This window comes from Mus caroli, chromosome 1, assembly GCF_900094665.2.
Source record: "Mus caroli chromosome 1, CAROLI_EIJ_v1.1, whole genome shotgun sequence".
In the NCBI taxonomy this organism is placed as follows: domain Eukaryota; kingdom Metazoa; phylum Chordata; class Mammalia; order Rodentia; family Muridae; genus Mus; species Mus caroli.
In genome coordinates this window covers 111,968,674-111,992,524 of record NC_034570.1, presented here as the reverse complement: position 1 = coordinate 111,992,524, position 23,851 = coordinate 111,968,674, and the positions used below count along the sequence as shown (strand labels likewise).

The 23,851-nt window shown below is 46.3% G+C and overlaps 1 protein-coding gene across 3 annotated transcripts in view; it reads left to right on the top strand.

Moving 5' to 3' along the window:
- The window catches only part of Cfap221 (cilia and flagella associated protein 221), a 74,502-nt gene that overhangs the window by 33,031 nt on the left and 17,620 nt on the right, over positions 1 to 23,851 (top strand). For all 3 annotated transcript variants that reach the window (XM_021166758.1, XM_021166741.1, XM_021166748.1), the window contains exons 7-17: positions 2,004 to 2,107; positions 8,285 to 8,444; positions 9,835 to 9,952; positions 10,072 to 10,183; positions 10,376 to 10,484; positions 12,896 to 12,983; positions 14,535 to 14,624; positions 16,155 to 16,253; positions 18,364 to 18,469; positions 21,950 to 22,077; positions 23,171 to 23,251. In XM_021166758.1, the coding sequence (XP_021022417.1) occupies positions 2,004 to 2,107; positions 8,285 to 8,444; positions 9,835 to 9,952; positions 10,072 to 10,183; positions 10,376 to 10,484; positions 12,896 to 12,983; positions 14,535 to 14,624; positions 16,155 to 16,253; positions 18,364 to 18,469; positions 21,950 to 22,077; positions 23,171 to 23,251 (1,195 nt within the window). The remainder of the gene's footprint in view (positions 1 to 2,003; positions 2,108 to 8,284; positions 8,445 to 9,834; positions 9,953 to 10,071; positions 10,184 to 10,375; positions 10,485 to 12,895; positions 12,984 to 14,534; positions 14,625 to 16,154; positions 16,254 to 18,363; positions 18,470 to 21,949; positions 22,078 to 23,170; positions 23,252 to 23,851) is intronic.

Below are 23,851 nucleotides of genomic sequence, written 5' to 3'. Positions count from 1 at the left end.
CAGAGTCAAGCTGCCTGTTGGCCCAGTGGCTGAGGGCACTGTAACCCTAAAGAAGCTGCTTCATAGGAGCCCCAGTGTTCTAAGAGAACATCATACATGGATACAATACATTTTGCTCATAGCCTCCTTCCAGCTTCTTCTGTGCACCCCATCCAGATTTCCCTCCCAACTTCATGCCCTGTCCTAGTTTTAAGTATATATGATCTACCGAGCCCAGTTGCCTGTGTGCTCACTGATGTAGTACTGACTCCTGGAGTGTGGACAACCTACCAGGGACCATGACCCTGACAGACCCTGCCTGTCTCTCCTAGTAGCACCTGTTCCAGAAGTGGCTTTGCAGGCTCTGCTCCTGTCCATGCTGGGATGTTGACTGACTTATCTTCCACAAGTCTCATGAAGGCAACTGCAGCTCTTGAGGGGTCATGAGTGCAGTGGCAAATTCGACTTGTTTGGAATCACCTAGAAAACACACATGGGTGTGCCTGAGAGGGCATTTTCAAAGCCATGTAACTGAACTAGGGAGACCCGTCCTGCATGTAGGTAGTACCATCTTACGGGGTAGGGTCCCAGATTGATAAAAAAGGAGAGTGTGAGCTGAAGACCAGCATTCATCACTGGCTGCCTCCCTGACTGTAGATGTGATGTGACCAGCCAGCCACATCTTCCCGAGCATGCTATGTTTGTACATATGTACATTATACATATATACATTTATACATATGTATACATATGTATAAATATGTATATATTTAATAACATTGATATATATATATATATGTATATATATATATATGGCAGAGGATATCTAGTACTGGTCACCCCTACAAAGAAGAAAACAGAAATGGTCCAGCACTGCCAACTGCTGATGTTTTATTTCTTTGGAAATATTTTATAGATCCTAGTAATGAATAAAGATATCTTAATTGTTTAAAAACATTTATATTTGAACTATTTCAGATATTTCACAGATTATTAAAAGATAATGAATTTCAACACCCAATATAAATGCTTTGGACATACTTTTAAAAGCCACATTTATCTCAATGGAAGGCTCCAAGGCCTGACACTATTACTGATGCTATGGTGTGCTTCTAGACAGAAGCCTAGCACAGCTGACCTCTGGGAGACACAGATATTTACACCCAACCATTGGACTGAAGTCAGGGAACCTTGAGGTTGAATTAGGGAAAGGATGTAAGAAGTTGAGGAAGAAGGCGATCCCATAGGAAGACCAGCAGTCTCAACTAATCTGGACCCCTGAGATCTCTGACACTGAGCCACCAATCAGGCAGTATACAGGAACTGGTCTGAGGCCCCTGACACATACACAGCAGAGGACTGCCTGGTCTGGCCTCAGTGAGAAAAGAGGAGCCTGACCCTTGAGAGACTTGAGGCCCCAGGGAGTGGGGAGGCCTGGCAGGGAGTAGGAGTGTATGTGGGGGTGAGGGGACATCGTCTTAAAGACAGGGCAGAGGAGAAGGTGTGTCTATGAGGGATTATCTTGATTACATTAACAGATATGGGAAGATTGGCCCACTCTGGGTGGTGCCATTCCCTTGGCATGGGATTCTGAACTGTGTAAGAGGGAGCAAGAGAGCTCACCACAAGCAAGCACGCATTACTTCATTGCTCTCTGCTCTTAGTGAAGGTAGCTGCTTCAAGTTCTTGCTGCCTCAGTTTTTCTACAGCAATGGCAACGATCTGCCATTGTGAACCAAACCCTTTCCCCCTTAAGTTGCTTCTGTCAGGGTATTTTGTCACAGCAACTGGAAACTGAACTCAGACACTTGACCACATAGCAAATTGGATGCCAGGCCAGGCTACGTGAGAGTCTATTTTAAAACAAATCTTTTTGTTGGTGAGAGACAGGAGGGGTCAGTTGGGGTCGGATGAAACTTATTGCTGCTAGCTGTGCTTCCTGAGTCTCTACTCCTTTCTAGGCTCATTATAAGAAAGTTAAGGGAAATGGTGTGCTCCATTCCCTTCTTGTGCTTGTTTTGCAGCAAAAGCTATGTGATCCCCTTGCAGTGCAGCTGCCCTGTGGATTTCGAATTCCATATCACGTTGCTTCGGTCCCATCAGGCCTTTACGATTGAGCCAAAGTCAGGTGAGGACGGTGTGACTTCAGACAACCAATCGCCACAGCGATCTCAGGTCAGAGGCAGGGCTTGAGACATGAGTCCTTATTGCTGTAGCAAAAAACATGAGGAAGCAATGGAGAGAAGGAGGGAGAGAGGGAGGGAAGGGGGGAGAGAGAGAGAGAAAATGGAGAGAGAGGGAGAAAACGTTGTTTTGGCGCTCAGTTTGAGGGTGCAGCCCATCATGGTGGGGAAGCCATGGAGGCAGGAGCATGAGGCAGATGCTCACCCAGCATCCACAGTCAGGAAGCAGAGAGATGGATGCTGGTGCTCAGCCCACTTCCTCCTTTTCACTCAGTCCAGCTCATGGATGGAACCGTGCTGCCCGTTCAGGATGGGTCTTCTCGCCTTGGTTACACGTAGCACTCTTACAGAGTACCCACTGAGAGCATGTTAATATGGTAACTCCATTTCCAGTCCAGTTGACAAGTATTAACCAGTGCATATCTGGAGAATTCACACACACACAAGTGCTCCACACACAAGAAAATGGGGGAGGGGCAAGAAGATGAATCAAGTATACAATGGTTTCAAGGCACATTTCTTCTCCAAAGCAGCTCAGTGGTAACTGAACCCGTGTGAGTTACCGTTTGCCTGTGTGGCCTAAAGGCTGGAAGTTCAGTTGTCACAGACACTGCACCTTCACCTGAGAGCCGCAGATCAGTGTATCCTTTAAGCCTTGCCCCATTTTACAGATGAGAAAACTAAGCCTCCAGTTAAAGTGTTCAAGCTGAGTTGCAGAGCTCCTGAGTGACCAAACAGAATTGTGTCTGACGGAGGCCTTGGGCAACAGCAGTGGCCTGTGACTGGGAGGCAGAGGGAGGTCCTGTCTTCTTGGTGCCCTCCTCCATAACCTCACTGCTAAAATTTATCAACAGCTTGTTCTGCACATACTTTTTAAACTGTGCAGCTGTTCACTGAATCTTACAGAGGTTAGTTCACTTTAAACCTCACACTCAGTGAGGCCCTAAATCTTAGAAGCTTAAAATTGTCCTTACAAGAGTCCAAGCATGAGACGTTGGATGGCTCTGTGACAGTTCACAGGGAACAGTCTGTACCCCTGCGCTGATGGAAGGAACGGTGTAAAGCTTGTGCTGAAGTAGGTGACCTCACTGAGGTGTGCGATCTGTGAAGTTTCATCTCACAGGGCTCAGGATGTAGCTCAGGGGGCAGAGTGCTTCCTTGCCGGGCATGCAAGCCAGGGCAATGCTCTACCCTCAGCCCTACACAGCTGCACACCGTTAATCCCAGTGCTGGAGAGATGGAGCCAGCATGATCTTCAGCTACCCAGAAGCAGAGACCTGGCACTGCTCCCACCCCAACAGTTTTGTTCTGGCCAGGTATGCTGGTGCATGCCTTTAATCCCAGCACTCAGGAGGCAGATGCTGGGGAATCTTTGTGAGTTTGAGGCCAGCCTGGTCTAAATAGGGAGCTCCAGGAGATTAGGGACTACCTAGAGAGTAGGCTTATGTTTTAAGTTTTTTTTAAAGATGATTTTTTTTAAAAATTATTTCATGGAAATAGAATCTAGGCTAGTGGTTATCAAAAGCTGGGGACCCAAGGTGGGAAGATCAGCAGGTTACAGTTAGAGGAAGTAAGTGCACACTAGAGTATCAGAGGTCAATAACGTGTGCTTCTAAAGACTGCGAGGGACTGAAGGGAGCCGTCAGCAAAGTGCTTGGCTCTCTAGAACCACGCCCCCTGTAAAAGCCTCGTGGAGGGACTTTTCCTATAATTGCAGAACTAAGACAGGAGGAGCCCTGGTCCTTGCTGGCCACACAACTGAGCCAGTCTGTGAGCTCCGTGTTCAGTGAGATACTCTGTCTCAAAATGTAAGGTGAGAATACACTGAGAAAGATACCCATTGTCAACCTTCACACACGTACCTGCACATGTGTGAAGACACGGGTGTGCCTAGACATGGGCGTGCACAAACATGAGTGTGCACAGGTATGCATAGAATGGGTGTGCATAGGCACTGGTGTGCATAGGCACAGGTGTGCACAGGCACTGGTGTGCACAGGCATAGGTGTGCACACACTGGTGTGCATAGGCACAGGTGTGTACAGGCACTGGTGTGCACAGGCATAGGTGTGCACAGGCACTAGTGTGCACAGACACTGGTGTGCACAGGCATAGGTGTGCACAGGCACTAGTGTGCACAGACACTGGTGTGCATAGGCACAGGTGTGTACAAGCACTGGTGTGCACAGGCACTGGTGTGCACAGGCATAGGTGTGCACAGGCACTAGTGTGCACAGACACTGGTGTGCACAGGCATAGGTGTGCATAGACACTGATGTGTAGAGGTATAGATGTGCAAGGCACTAATGTGCACAGGCACGGGTATGCACAGGCATGTGTATACATAGGCACTAGTATGCATAGGCACAGGTGTGCACAGGCACAAGTATTCATAGGCATAGGTGTGCTCAAGTATAGATGTGCATAAGTACACAGAGTCCTCTGAGAGAATTTTACTGTGACAAAGATAAGGTTTGGGGTGACAGACTAACCTGCTTTCTTATATAACTGTGCGTGTATGGAAAAATCCTATCTTTACAATTATAAGTTGATTAAAAAATTTAAGGTTATAACAGTATAACAGTATATAGACATATAATATGGAACAATTTTTACAAGTTTTCCCATCCCGGTCCTTACTGCCCTAAAAAATAATGTAGTTATATTTTCTGTTCTTTTGGTCCCTGCCCATGACTATATTTTCAATTAGTACATTTACATATTTACATAGGTACATGTGCATACTTATATTATTCCATTTACATATTTAAATAGGTCCATGTGCATGCTTATTACTTTATTTACATATTTAAATATGTTGACCTTTGCTTTATATTAGTGTCACCTAGAAAATGACACAGCAATATTTTCTTGTTGTGACTTCACATTGCTCAGTGTTGTGTGTTCTTTGAAATGATTATGTTGATAAACTATGGCCTTTATTTTTGCTTGTATTTGTGTGTGTGTATGTGTGTGTGTGTGTGTTTCATGGAGGGTGGAAGGGGCCATCGGATCCTCCTGGAGCTGAGTTTTAGGCAATTGTGAGCTGCCCAATGTTGGGACTGGGAACCAAACTCCAGTCATCAGCAAGAGCAGCGAGTTCTCTTAACCTCTCTCTGACAGCCAGAACTTTCTCAGCTTGTTGTTGTTTTTGTTGTTGTTGTTGCTGGTGCTGCTATTATTTTGTTTGTTTGTTTGCTATTGTTTGTCTTGTTGTGAAGTGCAGACCAGCCTGGACCCCTGCCTTGCTCTCCTGAGTCCTGGGATAATAGGCACAACCCACCCCATCCAGCTTCCTGCTCTGTGACTTTCTGGTTGTGCTGAGGGTAGTGATCTGAAATTGATCCAAGAGTAGTAGTTTGAGCTATAGCTTTTTTATTACATTCTCATGTATATATTTCATGTACTTGTGCCTGCACATGTATGCATTGTGGGCCAAGGACAACTTTCTAGTTAGTTCTCTCCTTCCACCATGTGGGTCTAGGACTCAATCTCGGAGCTTTAGGCTTGACAGCGCGCACCTCTACTGTGATTCCTCACCCTGCCTGCTCCACAGACAGCTTGTATTTTGCACCATGGCCTAGAAGTCACTATGTAGCTAAGGGTAACCTTGAACTTCTGATCCTGCTGCCCCTACCTCCTGAGTGTTGGCACCACTACGGCTGGCTTCTGCAGGGCTGAGGATCTTTGTGGATGCTAGGCAAGCACCTGCAGACTGAGCCACACCCCCCAGCCCTGAGGGAGACTTTTTCTAATGAGGTTAAATATTGAGAATACCATTCTCACTTATAAAACACGGGACATCACTCGTCTGTGCCACTATGAGTTTCAGCCAAGCAGTAGCTGTCAAGACTTGGCATATGTTCTCCAACTGTCAACATTGCACAGCCTGCCACCACGGGGTACTGGTGATGGAGCTGCAGGAACAGAAAAAAAGAAAAAAGCAGCAGTTTACTGCAGTTGCCTGGGCTACATCTCCACCACCGGCTTTCTGTATCATGTCTGGGCTGAGAGCACTTTAAAAAAACAAATCACCCAGCTCAAGGTGAACATTAGTCCGTGCCCCAGAGCTTGTCCTTATGTTTTTAAGTTAATGAGCTGCAGTGAAGCAGTAGGGTCTTGGCCTCAAGCCCTAAATGGTCTGCGGGTCCTACAGGGTGGATGCTCCGACCAAGTGACAGTCAGTGTATTAAAATCTCTTGGGTTGAGATGTCTACACAGATGTCCTGCTGTTAGCCTGCAGACCTAATGTCTCTAGTGACTCTTTCCACCTGGTCCTGGGCTTGAGATACAATGCTGGCCATTATTTAATGATTTGGATCTCTGTCTGTACCCAGGAAATTAACAAATGCCCACTTGTGTGCATGTGCGTGTATATGAGCTCATTGGGATACCTAATTTAATGGTTCCCCTGCCTTACCTTTTGAAGTTGGGTCTCTCACTGTTTCTGCTAGGCTGCCCAGGGAGCTCCAGGAATCCACCTGTCTCCTCCCCTCCCTGTGCTGGGGTTACAGATATGTTCACCTAGTCTGGCTTTTACATATGTGGGTTTTGGGGATCCCATCTCAGACCCTCATGCTTGTGTACAAATGTACACATTTATAACGGTTTTCTATCACATTCACCCCTACTACTCGCCCTTGTCCCCCACCCATCCTTACTGATCTCCTTGCTCTTCCCTGTTGGGAACAAAATAAAAAAGGGTGTGGGGGTCCGGGGGGGCCTGGGGAAGAATGGAAGAAAAAATATGCCCACACCCCGCCAGAGTTTCCCTATTCTCTGGTCAGTCAGGCGTGGGAGGGCTGCTATCTACCCTATCCACTCATCCCTGGGTGGGCATTCCTCTATCCCACTCTTCAGGGGGTGGTCAAGGGGCAGCTCTGCCTGAGGACAACCCCCCCCCCGGAGCTGCTTTGCTAAAGCCACCAGGGTTGTGGGAGAGAGGGAAGAGGGAAGAAGTTCCCAACACTGATCAGAGTGCTCAGCGGAACTTGAAGGAGCAGAGCAGAGACTCTATGGTTTTAGAGCTTTATTATAGAAATGCAGGGGAAAGAGAGAAGGTAGAAAGGAGGAAGAGAGAGAGAGAAGAGATGAAAGAAGACAAAGAGAAAGGGAAGAGGAGAGAAATGAGAGAAGAGAGAGGTGAGAGGACAAAGGAATAAGAGAGTGAGGTGCGGGCTGAGCACCCCTTTTTATGGTCTTTACTGTTGCTAGGTAACTGGGGAGGAGTTTAGCCTGAAGGTCAGAAACTTGGGCCATTGCTTACATGACTACTGACCATGCTTCTCTTGTGGGGGCTGTGGGAGGTGGTACATTAGGCAGGGGCTGGAGTTCCAGGAACATGAGGGAATGCCTAGTGTGTCATGTAGGTGAATTATGACCATAGAGGTTCAGACCTCAGCTCGACTGGAGACCAGCCTGCAATTCCCCACACTTCCCAACCAGTTACCCATCTACTTTCATGTCTGTGTGTCCCAGTGTGTTTCATGAGGGCTGCTTATATGAGGATGAGGGAAAGGATTCCCATAGTCACTGATAAGCAAGGTCTGTGCCAGTACTCAGGAGCTGAGTTGTGTGCAGTTAAGGAAGAGATTGTATGGAGAGCAGAGGCAACCCCATGGTGTGCTGGGACAATGGGGTTGGTGCTGCATCTTCCCCTGCACTTGCTGAGCAGAGCATACTTCTGCGGTGGTTCGTCTCACCTAGCAGTGCCAGAGGGAAAAAGAACTTCTGGGCAGGGCATAGGTTTGAGGTCAGAAGATCCACCCTGCATATGGGAAGCCCCACTCCATGGCCTGGGTTCCTAGACAAAATAACAAGGAGACAGTGAGTTGAGCCCCAGCATCTACCTCTCTCTGCTGCCTGACTGCAGATGTGATGTGAGCAGCTGCCCTCAGGTTCCTGCTGCTGTGCCTTCCCCACCATGATGAACTGTGCCCTTGATCTGGGAGCCACAGTAAACCCTTTCTCCATGAAGTTGCTTCTGTCATGCATTATGTCACAGCAATGAGAAAAGTCACTAATATAATGACATTCATATCTATCTATCTATCTATCTACTACCTACCTACTATCTACTACCTACCTACTATCTACTACCTACCTACTACCTCTCCTTACAGGAATAATTCCAGCTAATGGGAAGGCAAGAGTAACTGTCAAGTTCACACCCATCCAGTATGGGCTGGCACAGATAAAAATTCAATTGTGGATCTCCCAGTTCAACTCTCAGCCATACGAATGCGTCTTCACTGGAACCTGCTACCCCAACATGGCCTTACCGTATGTTTGGCTTCTTCATTGTCTTTCTGTCTCTTTATGTAGCCCAGGCTGGCCTCAGACTCACTATGGAGACACTCTGCCAATCTCTACTTCTGGCGCTCTGGAGTCACAGACATACACCAGAACACCCAGTTTATAGGGTGCTGGAGATGGACTCCAGGGTCCTGCGCACTCTAGACAAGCCCTCTATCAGCTCAGCCACAGCCACAGCCTCAACCCCATTTTTTTTCTTAACACTTCATCACAAATCCAATACAATCCAGTTCTGGACATTGTGGTACACACTTATAATCCCATCGTTGTTAGAGGTAGAGGCAGAAAGATCATGAGTTCAAAGCTAGCCTGAACTACATAGCGAGAAGTTGCCTTTTAAAAATAAATATTTGAGATTTTCTTTCCATTTTCTCTCTTGTTTTTAAAGCTGGGAGTGCAGGTCATTCATTGGCCTCTTGCCTGGCATGTATGTGGCTCCAGGTTCACCCCAACACTATGAAAACAACATTTATATTACAAGGAGAGTCTACACAAAAGGCTTTAGAGCGTGAGGAAGGTGCTCTATCTGTTCCCCTAAGGGGATAGTCCTTCTTTTACTAGGATAATAAATTAAAGTAACGGTTGGTTTCTAAATTAATCAGCTTAGGTTGTTGAAGAGCTACAGGCTAGAAATAAATTACAGTAAACCAGGAGAGCATTCCCTAGCCTGTTGTGTTTCATTTCCATATTCATGACAAATGCAAATGAGGGCAGACAAAGGCGCTTGAGGCAGACCTCCCGGTTCATACCTGGGATCCACACAGTGGAGGAGAGAGCTATTGTCCTCTGACCTCCACATGTATGTCATGGTATACCCAGGCACACAGACACAAACGCACACAGATACACACAGGCATGCATGCACACACTTACACAATAAATATGTATATCATTTTAAAGGATGGAAGGAAAAGCAACCACAGGTGTATATATGTGTACACACATACGTATATGTGTGTGTGTGTATATATATATATATATATATATACATATAAATATATATGTACATTACTTGTTAATATACTGACATGAAATTTGTTTTCATGAATACGCAAATTTACTTTTCATTTAGTTATACTATTGATCCACAAGTAATAGTTTTATCAGAAAGAATACAATAACAAAGTCCTTGAGCTATGTGGGTATAGCGATGGCTCAGTGGCTAAGAGCAGTGGCTGGTCTGGCAGAGGACCTGGGTTCAGTTCCCAGCACCACATGGCAGCTCACAACTGTCTGAACTCTGACTCACCGGGTATACAGACAACATGGTGGCACAATCAAAAATAAAAATAAATCTTTATAACAAACCTTGAACCATTGGATCATACACTAATTTAAAATCTGTTTTAAACTCTAGATTAGAAGAGTTTAAAAGATTAAATACTCGTTCTAAGAAAGTAAATGTTCCTCTAGAAAAAACAGCGTATGTGCAATTTTACCCAGCTCCGGCAAAGACAAAACCGCAGAAGTTGAAGGTAAGGGGTTGGGTGCACACACACACACACACACACACACACACACACACACACACACACACACTGTGTGATGGGAAGGGGAAGAAAAGAACTCATTTCCCTCCCAATTGGGTTCTCAGGAAATTGATTATCAGGACCTGCGGTTTCCAGCTGACCTGTCAAATCCATTTGCCGTGGCAACCGTCCTAAACCAGGAACCGGGAAAGTTGAAGATTAAGGAATTAAAACAAGGTAATAGTCATTAGGCCTGCCCTAAACCAGTCCCTGGGGCAGAGTAAGAAAGAAATGTGTCCAGTCACATTTATTATTAATGAACAAAACTCAGTTAGATGTCTGTTAGGTGACATGGTTAGAAACTTGTGTTCGTCTGGGCAAATGACTGATCTGATTACGGCCATGATCTCCGCTCGTTCCTGCCTCCAGTCCTGGACCAAGGTGACGAAATCTCCAAAACCAGACAGATGAAGGAAGCGATCTTCGAACAGAAAGTCAGACAGGACATCCTGACAGAGATCGAGAACCATCTTAAGTGGTAAATATGGAGGGATAATTTGTATCAAGTAACAGGGTGGCTGCTTTTATGGGATAGCCTTTGACGCAGGAGACACAATGACACACAATTATTGATAAACTCTCTCAGTGAATTTGATTACTCCCTCTTCTCAGCCAGTGTTCCTGTCTCAGAATGGGTGGCTATTGGACATAAATTAAAAACTAAGACATCTTGTTTCCTACACATACGCAGACAGGGCAGAGCAGCTGTGAACTGTGGGTGTGTAGCCTGCCTCCTTCCAACTACCCTAGCCCAACATCACACCCCATGACCCCTCACCTTCATGTGAGCCCATGCTGTGGGGAGCACAGCAGCTGGGGACAGACTTGGCAACAGATGTTCAGATAGGAGCGCTCTTGTGTTTCTGGAGTTAAATGGACTTTTTCCTTTTATATTAAACCAGAGATGCTCAGGAGCCTTGCTTTGTGTTTAGCTTCAGTAAGAGTCAGTGGAAATGCACATGCTGCACTTAAAACATCATTCATTCATTCATTCATTCATACTGCAGAACTTGTTTCTCTCCTTTCATAATGTAGGTTCCAGAGACTGAACTTGGGATGTCAGACTTGGCAGCAAGCCCCTCCTCCTGCTAAACCATCTCACCTGTCCATATTTAATCTTTAATCTCTTCTAAATGGAGTTTAAAGGAGATACTAAATTCATCTATTAGCCAGTAGATCAAGGTTTTAGTCACAGGCTCTGTCACTTAAAACATTTTCAAGATTCATCCACACCAAACGAGCATTTATGACTCGTTTATACCTTTTGTGGCTGAGTAATATTCCACCGTGTGAATCTACCACATTTCAACCACCAGACTGTTTTTACATTTCACCTGCAACACTGCAGGTGAAATGGATTGCAGGTTTTCTACCTCCTCATCAGCACCTGTTGCCTTGTATACTTTATATCTACATTTCCCTGAACACTGGTGTTGTGAATGTGTGTGTGTGTGTGTGTGTGTGTGTGTGTGTACGCATGTGCATATGTATAGGTGTGCATGTGCATGTGTGTATGCATATGTGTACATGCATATGTGCATGTTTGTGTATGTGTGTGTATATGTATATGCATGTGTTCATGTGCATATGTGTGTACTTGTGGCATCCAGGAGTCAATCTTGGGTATTGTTCCTCAAAAAGCATCTACCTTATATTGCTTGTTTTAAAGATTGTGTATTCTTGTTTTGCCTGCATGTTTACTAGTGTGTGTGTGTGTGTGTGTGTGTGTGTGTGTGTGTGGTACCAGTGGAGGCCAGAAGAGTGCATCAGATCCCCTAACACTGAGCTACAGTCCCTTGTGAGCTGCCATGTCAGGCTACTAGTTGAACCTGGGTCCTCTGAAAGAATAGCCAGTGACTGGAGAGATGGCTCAGCAGTTAAGAGCACTGACTGCTCTTCCAGAGGTCCTGAGTTCAATTCCCAGCAACCACATGGTAGCTCACAACCATCTGTAATGGAATCTGATGCCCTCTTCTGGTATGTTTGAAGATAGCTATAGGGTACTCATATATATTAAATACAAACATACATACATACATACATACATCTCTGGGACTAGAGAGATGGCTCAGTGGTTAAGAGCACTGACTGCTCTTCTTGAGTTCAAATTCCAGCAACCACATGGTGGTTCACAGCCATCTGTGATGAAATCTGATGCCCTCTTCTGGTGTGTCTGAAGATAGCTACAGTGTACTTAGATATAATAATAAATAAATCTTAAAAAAAAAAAAAAAGAGCCAGGCAGTGGTGGCACATGCCTTTAATCCCAGCACTTGGGAGGCAGAGGCAGGTGGATTTCTGAGTTTGAGGCCAGCCTAGTCTACAGAGTGAGTTCCAGAACAGCCAGGGCTACACAGAGAAACCTAGTCTCAACCCCACCTCTCAAAAAAAAGAAAAGAAAAGAAGAGAAAAGAAGAGAAAAGAAAAAGAACAGAACATCTCTTAAACACTGAGCTATTTATCCAGCCCCCTTTTTTTTTTTTTTTTTTTTGAGACAGGGCCTCTCACTGGCTTGGAGCTCACCTGGCAGGCTAGGCTGGCTCTCCTGGGATCCCTTGTGTGTACCTGCATGGTGCTACGATAGAGAGAGCACTCTGCCACTCCTGACATTTTGTACCAGGCTCCTGCTCTGAGAATTAAACTTGTGCTTGCAAAGCAAGCAGTTCACCGAATGAACTATCTCTCAGGCCCTTCTTTTATTAATTCATAAATATTTTAGCATCAATCACTAAATGATAAGCTTCATTTCATGGGACATATTATTCACTCCAGAGGTGACTCCCTCCAGTTTCTTCCCATCCCTTCTTGGTTATAGAATATAACTAAGACACTCATGGCAAAGATGATGTTTGTGAATGGTTTCTGGAAGTTGGCTTTTGTTCTCCACAGGCAGGTGCACCTTGGAAAAGAACACACAACTTACAGGTTTAAAAGAGAGCTCACTGAGGAGTGGAAAAAAGCACGCGCGAAGTACAAGGTCAGAACATCAGGCTGCCATGATGAGCTCATTTGTTTCACTAAGTCTTTTCAACTCCTGCTGTATACAAGACGCCAAAGCAGGAGAAATACAACGCAAGGAAAGCTGAGAGTACTGCAGAATGAGTAAAAGCTGAGAACACTTGCCTAGGATGGGGGGCGGGGAAGAGGGATAGAGGGAGAGGGAAGGAGACAGAGACACAGAGAGAGACAGACGGAGACAGAGGGAGAGAGGGAGAGACAGAGACAGAGAAAGACACAAAGAGAAAGACAGAGAGAGACAGAGACACACAGAGAGAGACAGACAGAGACAAAGAGAGAGAGGGAGAGTCAGAGACAGAGAGAGATAGATGGAGGCAGAGACAGACACAAAGAGAGAGAGAGAGAGAGACAGAGGGAGAAATGGAGAGACAGAGACAGAGAGAGACACAAAGAGAGAGACACAGAGAGAGGCAGAGTCACAGAGAGAGAGAGACAGACAGAGACAGTGGGAGAGAAGGAGAGTCAGAGACAGAGAGACAGAGAGAGACAGATACACAGAGAGAGAGACAGACAGAGACAAAGGGAGAGGGGGAGAGTCAGAGACAGAGAGACAGAGAGAGACACAAAGAGAGAGACACAGAGAGAAAGACTTTCAGTCCAAGGAAAGGACCAGACTCAGCCCATGGTTCTGGGGGTGAGATGTACTTGTGGTCTACACAGCATCAAAATGAGAGGTCCAAAACTGCTGTTAGGAGTCACCCCGAGCCAGATGCCACATAGAGTCAAGTGCTGAGGAGCTAGGGCTGAGGCACTGGCATCTGAATTATAGGGGATATCCCCATCCCCCCCCAAAAAAACCTAGCAAAGCTTAGTAGTGTGAACTACAGGGTCTCAATGAATAGGAAGAGTGAGGACAGGGCCAAGCTTTTATTTTTTAGAGATTTATCTTATTTGTAACTGTATGTCCATATGTGTGAGCATGGGCCCATGAGTGGGGTGCCTGCAGAGGCAAAAGGGGGCAGGCAAACCCCTGGAGCTGGAGCTCTAAGCAGTTGTGAACCAACCAACACGGTGGTAGGAACTGAACCCACGTCTCTGCAAGCACAGCAACCACTCAACTGCTAAGCCACCTCTTCAGCCCCTGCAGCCAACCTTTTAGGCATTACCATATGATGTCATACGAAGTTCACACTGGAGGACCAGCAATCAAGTTATTAAAAAAGAAAAGAATAAAAAAAGAAAAAGAAAAGAAAGCCTATGGAGTTTTGGAGGGCATGGAGTGAGACTGATTCCTACCTATCCTAGTATACTCTGTGAGGTAGAAGCAGGAGGGTCAGCAGTTCAGGGGTATCCTCAGACACATAGTGAGTTTCAGGCTAGCCTGGGCTACATGAGACTCCGTGTCTCTCTAAAATTTCCCCATGTCTGAACAATAAGAATAGTGAACACTTTAGCCTGTCAGCACTCTGTGGCAAGGTGACCCATTGTCGAGCAGGCTTCTACAGGCTTTAAAGAGAAAGTTTTGTGCATTTGTTTTTGACTTTAGCGTGTCACTAATGTAAAAATCTAGCAAAACAGAGGCGACCCCGTGGAAGGGGAGGAGCTCCAGCGACTGCAGACGGAACAGAGCCAAAAGCGCATCGTCCGCGACCTGAAGGGGGTAGGTGCTTCTTCTCGTTTGGAACCGCGAATTAAGTGGCAATTCTTTGGCTGTTCATTTCCAAAGACACCAACAAATACAACAGAAGGTCCTTCATCAGCAGGGAATGGTTGGTTTCAGTTTGCTTGTGTTCTCAGAGTGTCACTTTCCTGTGTGTCTTGATTTCCTTTGTGACCAAGTAGCACAAGGAACCTGGAGAGGCGGCTCCATGGCCGAGTGCATGTCGGGTGGCCCCACCCCAACCCCCTAACTCCAGCTCCATACATCAGATGTGCTCTCCTGAACTTGTTTTTATTTCATATGCAATGGTGTTTTGCCTACATGTATGTCTACATGAGGGTATCAGATTCCTTGGACCTGGAGGTAGAGACCGTTGTGAGCTGCCATGTGGGTGCTGGGAATTGAACTCGGGTCCTCTGGAAGAGCAGCCAGTGCTCTTAACCACTGGGCCATCTCTACAGCCCTTGTTTTTTATTTTTTATTTTTTATTTTTATTTTTATTTTTTTAAAAGCAATTTAGGGGAGTGAAGGTTTTCTTTGCTCACAACTCTCGATTGATCACACGCTATCACCGAAGGGATTCAAAGCAGGAGCTCAAAGCCAGCCTGCGTGCTATTTCCCACATGCATTACCTCTGGCCACAAACTCACTTCGCAGCCAAAGACGTGCATCAGAACCCGGGGGTGGGGGTGGGGTGGGGGAAGGATGCTTACTAGCTGCCTCACAGGCAGGCTTACACTCAGCTCGCTTTCCTCAACACTCCCAGGCTACCTACTTAGGTATGGCGCTGCCCACAGTGGATTGGACCCTCATATTAATTGAGAATCAAGACAAGTCCCCCTACCCACATATACCTGCCCACAGGCCAGCCTGATCTAGGAAATTCTTCAGCTGAGACTGTCTTCTCAGATAACACTAGGCTGTGACAAGCTAAAGCTAACTAGGACACTACAAAATTGCAAATAAAATGCCGAAACTTATCATTACTGTCTGGGGAGATGTCTTGGTTGGTAAAGTGCTTGCCATGCAAGCTTGAAGACCTGAGTTCAACACCCACATAAAAACGTCAGATGGTGGCATATACCTATAGCCCCAGCCCTGGAGATACAGTCTATTCAAATCAGTGAGCACCACACTGAGCTCGAGACTGTCTCAAAAAAATGAAGTGCAGGCTGGAGAGCTGGCGGAGCGGTAAGAGCATCCGCTGCTCTCAGTTTGAAGACCAAGATTGAATTCCCAGCACCAATATGGCAGAGACTGAACTCAGGTCATCAGGCAGGGTGGCAAACAGTTTCATTCTTTGAGCCACTTGCTGCTCCTGTTTTTGCTTGTTCTGGTAAGAGTCTGCCTAAGTAGACCAGACTTGCCTCAGACTCATGATGCCCCTGCCTTAGCCCCCTGAGTTGCTGGTATTCTAGACACTCACTACACACCCAGCCAGAGATCCGACTCAAAAGCGTTTTTTTACCTGTTCATGCCGAAGAAGAGCTTGTATTTAATTGTAAGGTGCACCTGTTTTTACATTTACAGAAAAGACAGGAATTTCATCCTAATTTTGATCCTCTTGTGAATAATGTGTGGCTGACCAGACACCGGGCACAAAGACGGTTTCAGCAAGCAGCTCGCAAGGTAGCTCTCACCTCTCAATTGCTGTCCTCCGTTTCCCATTTGTGCAGTTATCAGCGTGGGGGGTGGGAGTGGGGTGGGGGTGGGAGGACAGACCATTAGAAATGCCATTCACACTGCATAAAAATCACTTCTGAAAAGTGTCTCACTGAGTAAGTGTTCTAGCCCCTTTCCCTTCCTGTCGCTCTGTGAGAGAACACTGACCAAAAGCAACCTGGGGAATGAAAGGGTTTATCCGCCTGACACTGCCACATCTCCGCCCATCATGAAGGGAACCAGGGCAGGAACTGAAGCAGAGACCATGGAGAAACGGTGCTCGAAAAGCCTGCTTGGATCAGCTGTGGGACGGGTCTCCTTCCACCCATTAACCATCAAGATAGCCTTCTACAGATACGTCTATAGATCAGGCTGATCTGGGGAATCCACAGCCCCCCAAGACTATCTTCTCAGCAACATGGGAGTTAAAAGCTAATCAAGACAGTAAGGTTTCAGTATAGCCACATATATATAGCTGCCATTGCTAGGTAACATTTACTTCTTTTATTTATTTGGTCAGGGTCTATAACCTAGGGAAGCCTTTGAACTCAGTAATCCCCCTGCCTGTGTCCTGAATGTTAGGGTTACCGGTGTGCACCACCACACCAGGTTTATGTGTGTTATGGGTGGAACTCAGGGCTTTGTGAATTTCAGGCATGCATCTGCAGACAGACTGGACAGACTGAGCTACACCTCTGCCTGCTACCTAGTTTCAAAACATTTTTGATATGCAGAAAGGAATTTAGCAATCCCTACCCATCCCCTTCCTTCCCAGGCTCCTGACAGCCACTAAATCTACATTCTATCCCTATAGATGTCTCTTCTGGTCATTTCATGAAATGGGATCACACAGTATGTGGCTTTTTGTAACTGACTCCTTTCTCTTATATCTCCAAGTTCCCTGACGTCATAATGAGCACATCACTCTTTTTTATTACTGTGTAATATTCTACTGTTTGGATAAACCAGGTTTTGTTTTGTTTTGTTTTGTTTTGTTTTTCATATGTTCTTGTACTGATGGGCATCTCAGCAATTTTTACCACGTGGGTCTTCCAAGCAATGCTGCTATAAGCATTCATAATAAGCTAGTGTACACGTGGTTCTCTACCCTCCAAGGGTATTCACGCCTAGGAGAGGAATTGCTGCTGTGCTCATACAATGATTCTAAAGCTATAGGAGTTGGGGAAATTGTTTTGATGGCGAATGGGGACTCTCAGAGGTCACATTGGGCTCACGGCTTTCCCCTCAAGTCACCTCCTACCATGGCTCCCCTTCATACCTATCCTCCAGCAAGCATTTATCATGTAAATGTGAAGCCAGATCCTTACCCTTGTGTAAAAAGTCAGGTGCGGTGGCATGTCCTGTGATCCGATTAGGAATATTAGGGAGGCTGAAACGGGATGACGCTGGGACTCCCTGGCCAGCCATCCTAGCAAAAGCTAAGAGCTCAAAAAATAAGGTGGACAGGCAATTAAGGATGTTACCCAGTATCAACCTATTGTCCTTACGAGTGCACGTGTGCCTGCACACACGTGAACACATGCATATAGATATACCACACCACACAAAACAGAAACATGGGGAGGGAGGAAGAAGGAAGCCTTCATGTCTGGCTGCTGCCACACCTCCCCCTTGTGCTGTACCAATCTGAGAACATCACTCCCACCATAGATCTGTGTCTCTACTCCTCCCTTATGATAGAAACACCCCCCTGTCTCCCTCTACGGTTCACCCCTGTCCTTCCCAACGGGAGTCTACCTGTCTCAAAAAGAACAGTCCTTCTGATCTCTGACACCAAAGGATGTGCTCAGCCCCTCTGTCATCTTACTGGACCTTCAGGTCTCTCCTTTGTGGATATGGTTCCCCTAGGGGACAAGGCCCTACTCAAGCAAGGGAGAGCGATGATCAAGACTTTTCTTTGTGCTACTTGGCTTTCCGCTGTGACACAATTCCGGGAGCACTCCCAGCTGATCTTAAAAGAAGATCCGTGCGTTGACTCAGTTCCAGGGCTCGCCCCGTGACAGCCACGAGAACCAGGAAGCAATCCCTGACTTGAAACTGTTCTTTCCAATTCCAGATCATGCTGGAGCGAAGGTTGCTCAGTATGCTGGGGGCTATCCGTGGAATGGACAAAGAAGGCATCATGAGGAAGATTGTCCAAGTCAATGGAAAACCGATACAAGGTGAATACACCCGGGGGATGCTGTTACCACGGCCCCTTAGAGCCCGAGGTCTCTCCGTGACTAGCTCAGCTCTCTTGGCATCAAACCCTACACATCGGTTTCCTGGTGCCATTAAAACAAACTGATACCAACTTTGCCGCTTAATATGACACAGATTCAGGGATGGGACAATGGCTCCGTCAGCAGAGCAGTTGCCTGGAAACTGTGAGGACCTGAGTTCAACCCTGGAAACCAATAAGAGGCTGGGTACAGTCATCCCTGTGACAGCAAGGTGGGAGGCAGAGACAGCAAGGTCCTGAGAAGCTTGCTCCCTGACCAGCTAGCCTAGCCTATCTGGTGAAGTTCCAGGCCAATGGGGGAGGTCCTATCTATCACAAACAAGAGGTAGAAAGCACCTGAAGACTGATACCCAAGGTGGTCCTCCAAGCTCCACATGAGGTGCACTGTAGACATACACGTGTGTGCACACATGAGCACACAGATGTCAGCTTCTAGAAGTCAGATCAGGAGTCTAAAAGCAAGCTCTTGGCAGGTTGGTTCCTTGTCTTGCCAGCTGTGGTTGAAAGCTGCCTGCTTCCCTTGGTCCTTGCCCCTACCTCTGCCATTGTTATCTCTCACCTTTTATACCAACCCCGGGATTTCGCCAGGCCTGCCTGGAAAATCAGAGTAATCTTTCCACTTGGAGAGGCCTGATTTACCTACCTCTGCTAATTCCCTTTCGCTGTGTGTGAATTACCGTGTACAATTGCATGTCCTTGTGGATGGGGATATGGACATTTCTGGGGGTTATTTTCACACCTACCTCAGATCTCCATACCAGCATTGGCCCAAATGCCTGCTCAGTTCATCACCAAAGTCTACCTACCCTAGACTGAGTAGTGATACCCATGAAATCCAGCCTCAGTTTGATCTCCGCCTGTCCGTTGCTACTTCTCATCGGCAGAGACACAAGGATACTCGTCATTTACAGTTGCTGAGTGACAGTTTGAATCTAGGGGATTCTCAATCTCACATTTGCACACAAAGCTTTAAGCACCATACTGGCTGCTGTTTCAGGAAATTCTGATGGTTGGAGCTGGGAACATAGTTCCTAAAGGACTTGGCTGGCAAACATGAGGACCAGTGTTTGATCCCCAGAACCCACATTGAAAGACACCGAGATGGCCAAGCCAGAAGGAAACCTGGAGCTTACCAGCCAGCTCTGCAAGCTGCGGGCTGTCTCAAAAAGCAAACTGGCACGAGCTTGGGGAGCAACAGTTGGCAGTGACCTATGACCTCCACATGCAGACACCCACACACTACATATTTTCAATACATGTGTACCCATATGAACATAGACATATACTCGATCAAAAGAGGGAGGGAGGTTAAAGGAGAGAGAGAGAGAGAGAGAGAGAGAGAGAGAGAGAGAGAGAGATTCATTTTGACCCTCTGGTTCACAAGGTGCTTCCAAGAACCAAAAGCCAAGTCGTCATTTTCTCCTGGGAGATGATCTCCAGTCTGTGGGTCACACACGAGGGGTCACAGGCAATGGTACCACCCGTCCTGCCCCAGGCCTGCACTCTCCCCGAGCAGTAACCACACCCTCCTCTCCCCAAAGCTACCTTGCTTCCCTCCCAAAATGCTTCGCCGCGTTTTAGTTATTCTTTTCTTCCTCCTATAGTATTTTGTTTCTAAGGTTGAAATTTCTAACAAAGAAAGTTTTTTAAAATAGCAAAACAGTAAACTTTATATGAAAATCTCATGTGGTTATCTATAAATGCTCTCTAGAATTCAATTTTTTCTTTGTTATAACTCATGAGAGGTGATTTGAGTAAGAATTTAGTCTGGAGGACTGGAGAAGTGGCCGCTGCTCTTGCAGAGGGCAAGAGTTTGTTTCCCAGCACCTGTAACGCTAACGCCAGGGGTTTTGTCGCCCTCTTCTGACGTTCTTGGACACTACATAAGCCTATCCACATAATTAAAAAATAACAATAAAATCTTTTAAAAATAAAATAAAAATTTAAGCGAATTTTAGCTTAATAAGCAAAATGAGGTAAAAAGTTTAATATTAAAGGAATCCAGATATGGTGGCACACACTTTTAATCTCAGAATTTCAGAGGCAGTGGCAAGAAAGTGTGTGAGCTGGAACCAGCCTGGTCTACAGATGGAGTTCTGGGACAGCCAGGGCTACACAGAGAAACCCTGTCTCAAAAACAATCAGTTAGTTAGTTAGTTAGTTAGTTAGTTAGTTAGTTAGTTAAAATAAGAGTAAAGAGGAAGCGTGCTGAGAACTTTGCTCAGCAGATTGCTTGCCTGGCATCCGCGAAGCCCTAGGTCTCATTCCTGGCATCCCATAAACCTAGCATGATGGCCCGCACGCACCTGTAACCCCAGCATGTGGGAGGTGGAGGCAGGAGGATCACAAGTTCAAGATTGTCCTTAGCTACATAGTGAGTTCAATGCCAAGCTGGACTACATGAGACCTTGTCTCAAAATTAGAGAGAGAGAGAGAGAGAGAGAGAGAGAGGGGCAAAAATCACGGGAAACTAACAATGTTCGTATGCATTGTGTGTGTGTGTGTGTGTGTGAAAACATGCTTGAGTTGACATAAATCTGAATATTATTTCTAAAGTCTTATTAATATATATTAGTGATGATTAAGTCTGACGTTTTAGTTTTACCCCGCCCCCCAGGGATGTCTTCTTTACCTTTCTCCTGACTCCTGCGGATTTCCTTTCCAACTAATCCCTCTTGTGCAGTATGTGTGTGTGTGTGTGTCTGTCTGTCTGCTCTGTGTGTGTATGTACGTGTGTGCATGTGATTGGTGTGTGCTGTGCATGAGAGAGAGTGGTGTGTATATGGTATGTGTACATGGTGTATGTTCTGGGTATGTGTGAAAGAGAGGGGTGTGGGAGTGTGTGTGTGTGTGTGTGTGTGATATGTAGAATATGTGTGTGCTCTGTGTAATGTGTATGTGCTATGTGGATGTATGAATGTGGTATTGCTATGTGTTGTATGTGGTATTTGTATTGTGTATGTGTGTATGCCTGTATTGATGTGGGGGTATTATATGTGTATGGATGTGTGTGTGGTGTGTCCTGTGTATGTGTAAATATGTGTGTGATATGTGCTGTGTATGGTGCCTGTGTGTAGGTAATGTGTATGGGGGGGGCTTGGCATTTGCTGTGTGTTGCATATGTTGGTGTATGTGTGTGTGCATGTGCATGCCTGCATGTATGCTGTGTGTGTGCATGCCTGCATGTATGTGTATGTGTTGTGTTTATGTTATGTGTGCTCTGTGTGTGTGCGCGTGTGTGTGTGTGGTGACCCAATACATTTAACTAGGGTTGTTTATGGGGGCGTGATACCTCACACCACTGAAGAAGATGAACCTAACTATCCCGTTGCACATGGCATCTGGTACGCACACAACTGAAGATGCTGCTTTCACATGGAAGTGCCTTAAGAAGCCCCTAAAATTGCTTGTGTCTCTCTAGGAGAGAATCCCTCCCGAGGGCTGAGGGCCCACCTGCATCAGGAGGACAACATCTGGCGCTACTCACTAGAGTCTGAGGAAGTGCTGCACTTCGCCTTCCCCACAGACTCTGAGAGCTACAACGAGTTGGTGGGTGTCTTTCCTCTTTCAGGGAAGCAGACTGTGATCACGTGGGTGCAGAGGAGGCAGATGGCTAGCTAAGCCCGCTCTTGATCCCTCACCTCCTCTGAGAGGCTCCGAAGGAGGGTTGTGCCTGGGAATCTGTGAGCACTCACTGCTGTCTGCCCCAGACCTACAGAACCTATAGGTACCCTGGAGGAGCTCCCTGGTAACCTGATCTGTCCTAGGAGGTGGACCAGAAGGTTGTGAGGCAGCTCCCTCCCACAAGGCAACTCCTTTGCGGACTTTACCAGTTGCTCCTTTGAACTCCCAAGGGTTCATGAGCTAAGTTATTTAAGCCTGAGGGAACTCTGGAACTGACAGAATGAGAAAGGGAATGGTGTTATTAGACTTTTTTTACATAATACAACCTAGGTAGTCTAACAATGGCCCTTATGCCAAAGGGACTGAGAACCTGGTAGCTGCTTGGTCCACAGGTCGCAGGCCTCAGCAGTCCCAACCTGCCACTGAAGACCCCAGCGAGCCACTGGTCCTCAGTCTGCAATGAAAACCCAAAAAAGCTGAGTTTTGATCTCAGCCAAGGAATGTAGCAGCCAGTGGCAGAAACAGGGTAGATAAGATCGCTGGTGAACTGTCTAGGCGATGAGGCAAAAATCAAAGCTTCCTTCTCAGACTTCTGGCTGGCTGACACTGGATGGAACCACCCATGGCTGACACTGGATGGAGCCACCCACAGTTCCGGTGTTTTTTCCCATTTCAAATAACCTGGTCAAGAGAACTCCTTAGAAGTGTGCCCAGCAGTTTGTCTCTTAGTTGACTTCAGAGCCAGGCAAGTTAACAACCAGGATTAACCCCCACAGAAGGGCGTGTAGCAGCCCTACCTCATAGTCCACAAGCTTCACACACAAAGAGACAAAAGAGGGCGGGAGTTGCCTTTGTGCCCACAGCTCAGATAGCAGCTGCAGCCACAGGAAGAGCTGTTTTGAGCACAAAACTATTCAGGTAATGTTTCAAAACATAACAACAGCAACACACAGCTATTTCTGTTTACAGATGTGTATCTGTCTTTTTATGGGTTGTTGTTTTTCTTTTTTCCATGCAGGCTCTTGATGGCCTTGGACTAGTCCCAATTAAATCTTCAGAAATTCAAATCAAGCACAGTTATCCCTACTTCACTTTAAAGGTAAGACTTGCATAGAACATAGGTTGCGTATAAATATCATCTATCAACCACTGGGGAGGCACACATGCCACAGTGTGTGTGTGACCAGCAGGGAACAACTTTTGGGGGTTGGTTCTCTCCTACAGTGTGAGTCTTAGAGACGGTTGCCAGGCTTGACAGCAAAATGCACTTGTCCTTGGGTGTTTGTTTGTTTGTTTGTTTGTTTTCGAGACAGGGTTTCTCTGTAGCCCTGGCTGGCCTGGAACTCAGTCTGTAGACCAGGCTGGCCTCGAACTCAGAAATCCACCTGCCTCTGCTTCCCGAGTGCTGGAATTAAAGGCGCGTACCACCACTTGGGTTTTTTTATGAAGGGGAGCCATAGGCTTGAATCTGAATTGCATGATCCTCTCACTATTGCTCAATTCTGGTGGAATGGCCTGCTGCATTTTCTCTATTATTTGATGGTGTATTGAATAAAGCTCAGGTTCTTTTTCTCTAAGATGAATATGGAAACTGATTATTTCCTGTGGGTACAGTATATATTATGCATATAGGAAGCTCTCTATATATTAGAAACCTCAAGACACTAGTCAGCTTCTCTCTCTCTCTCTCTCTCTCTCT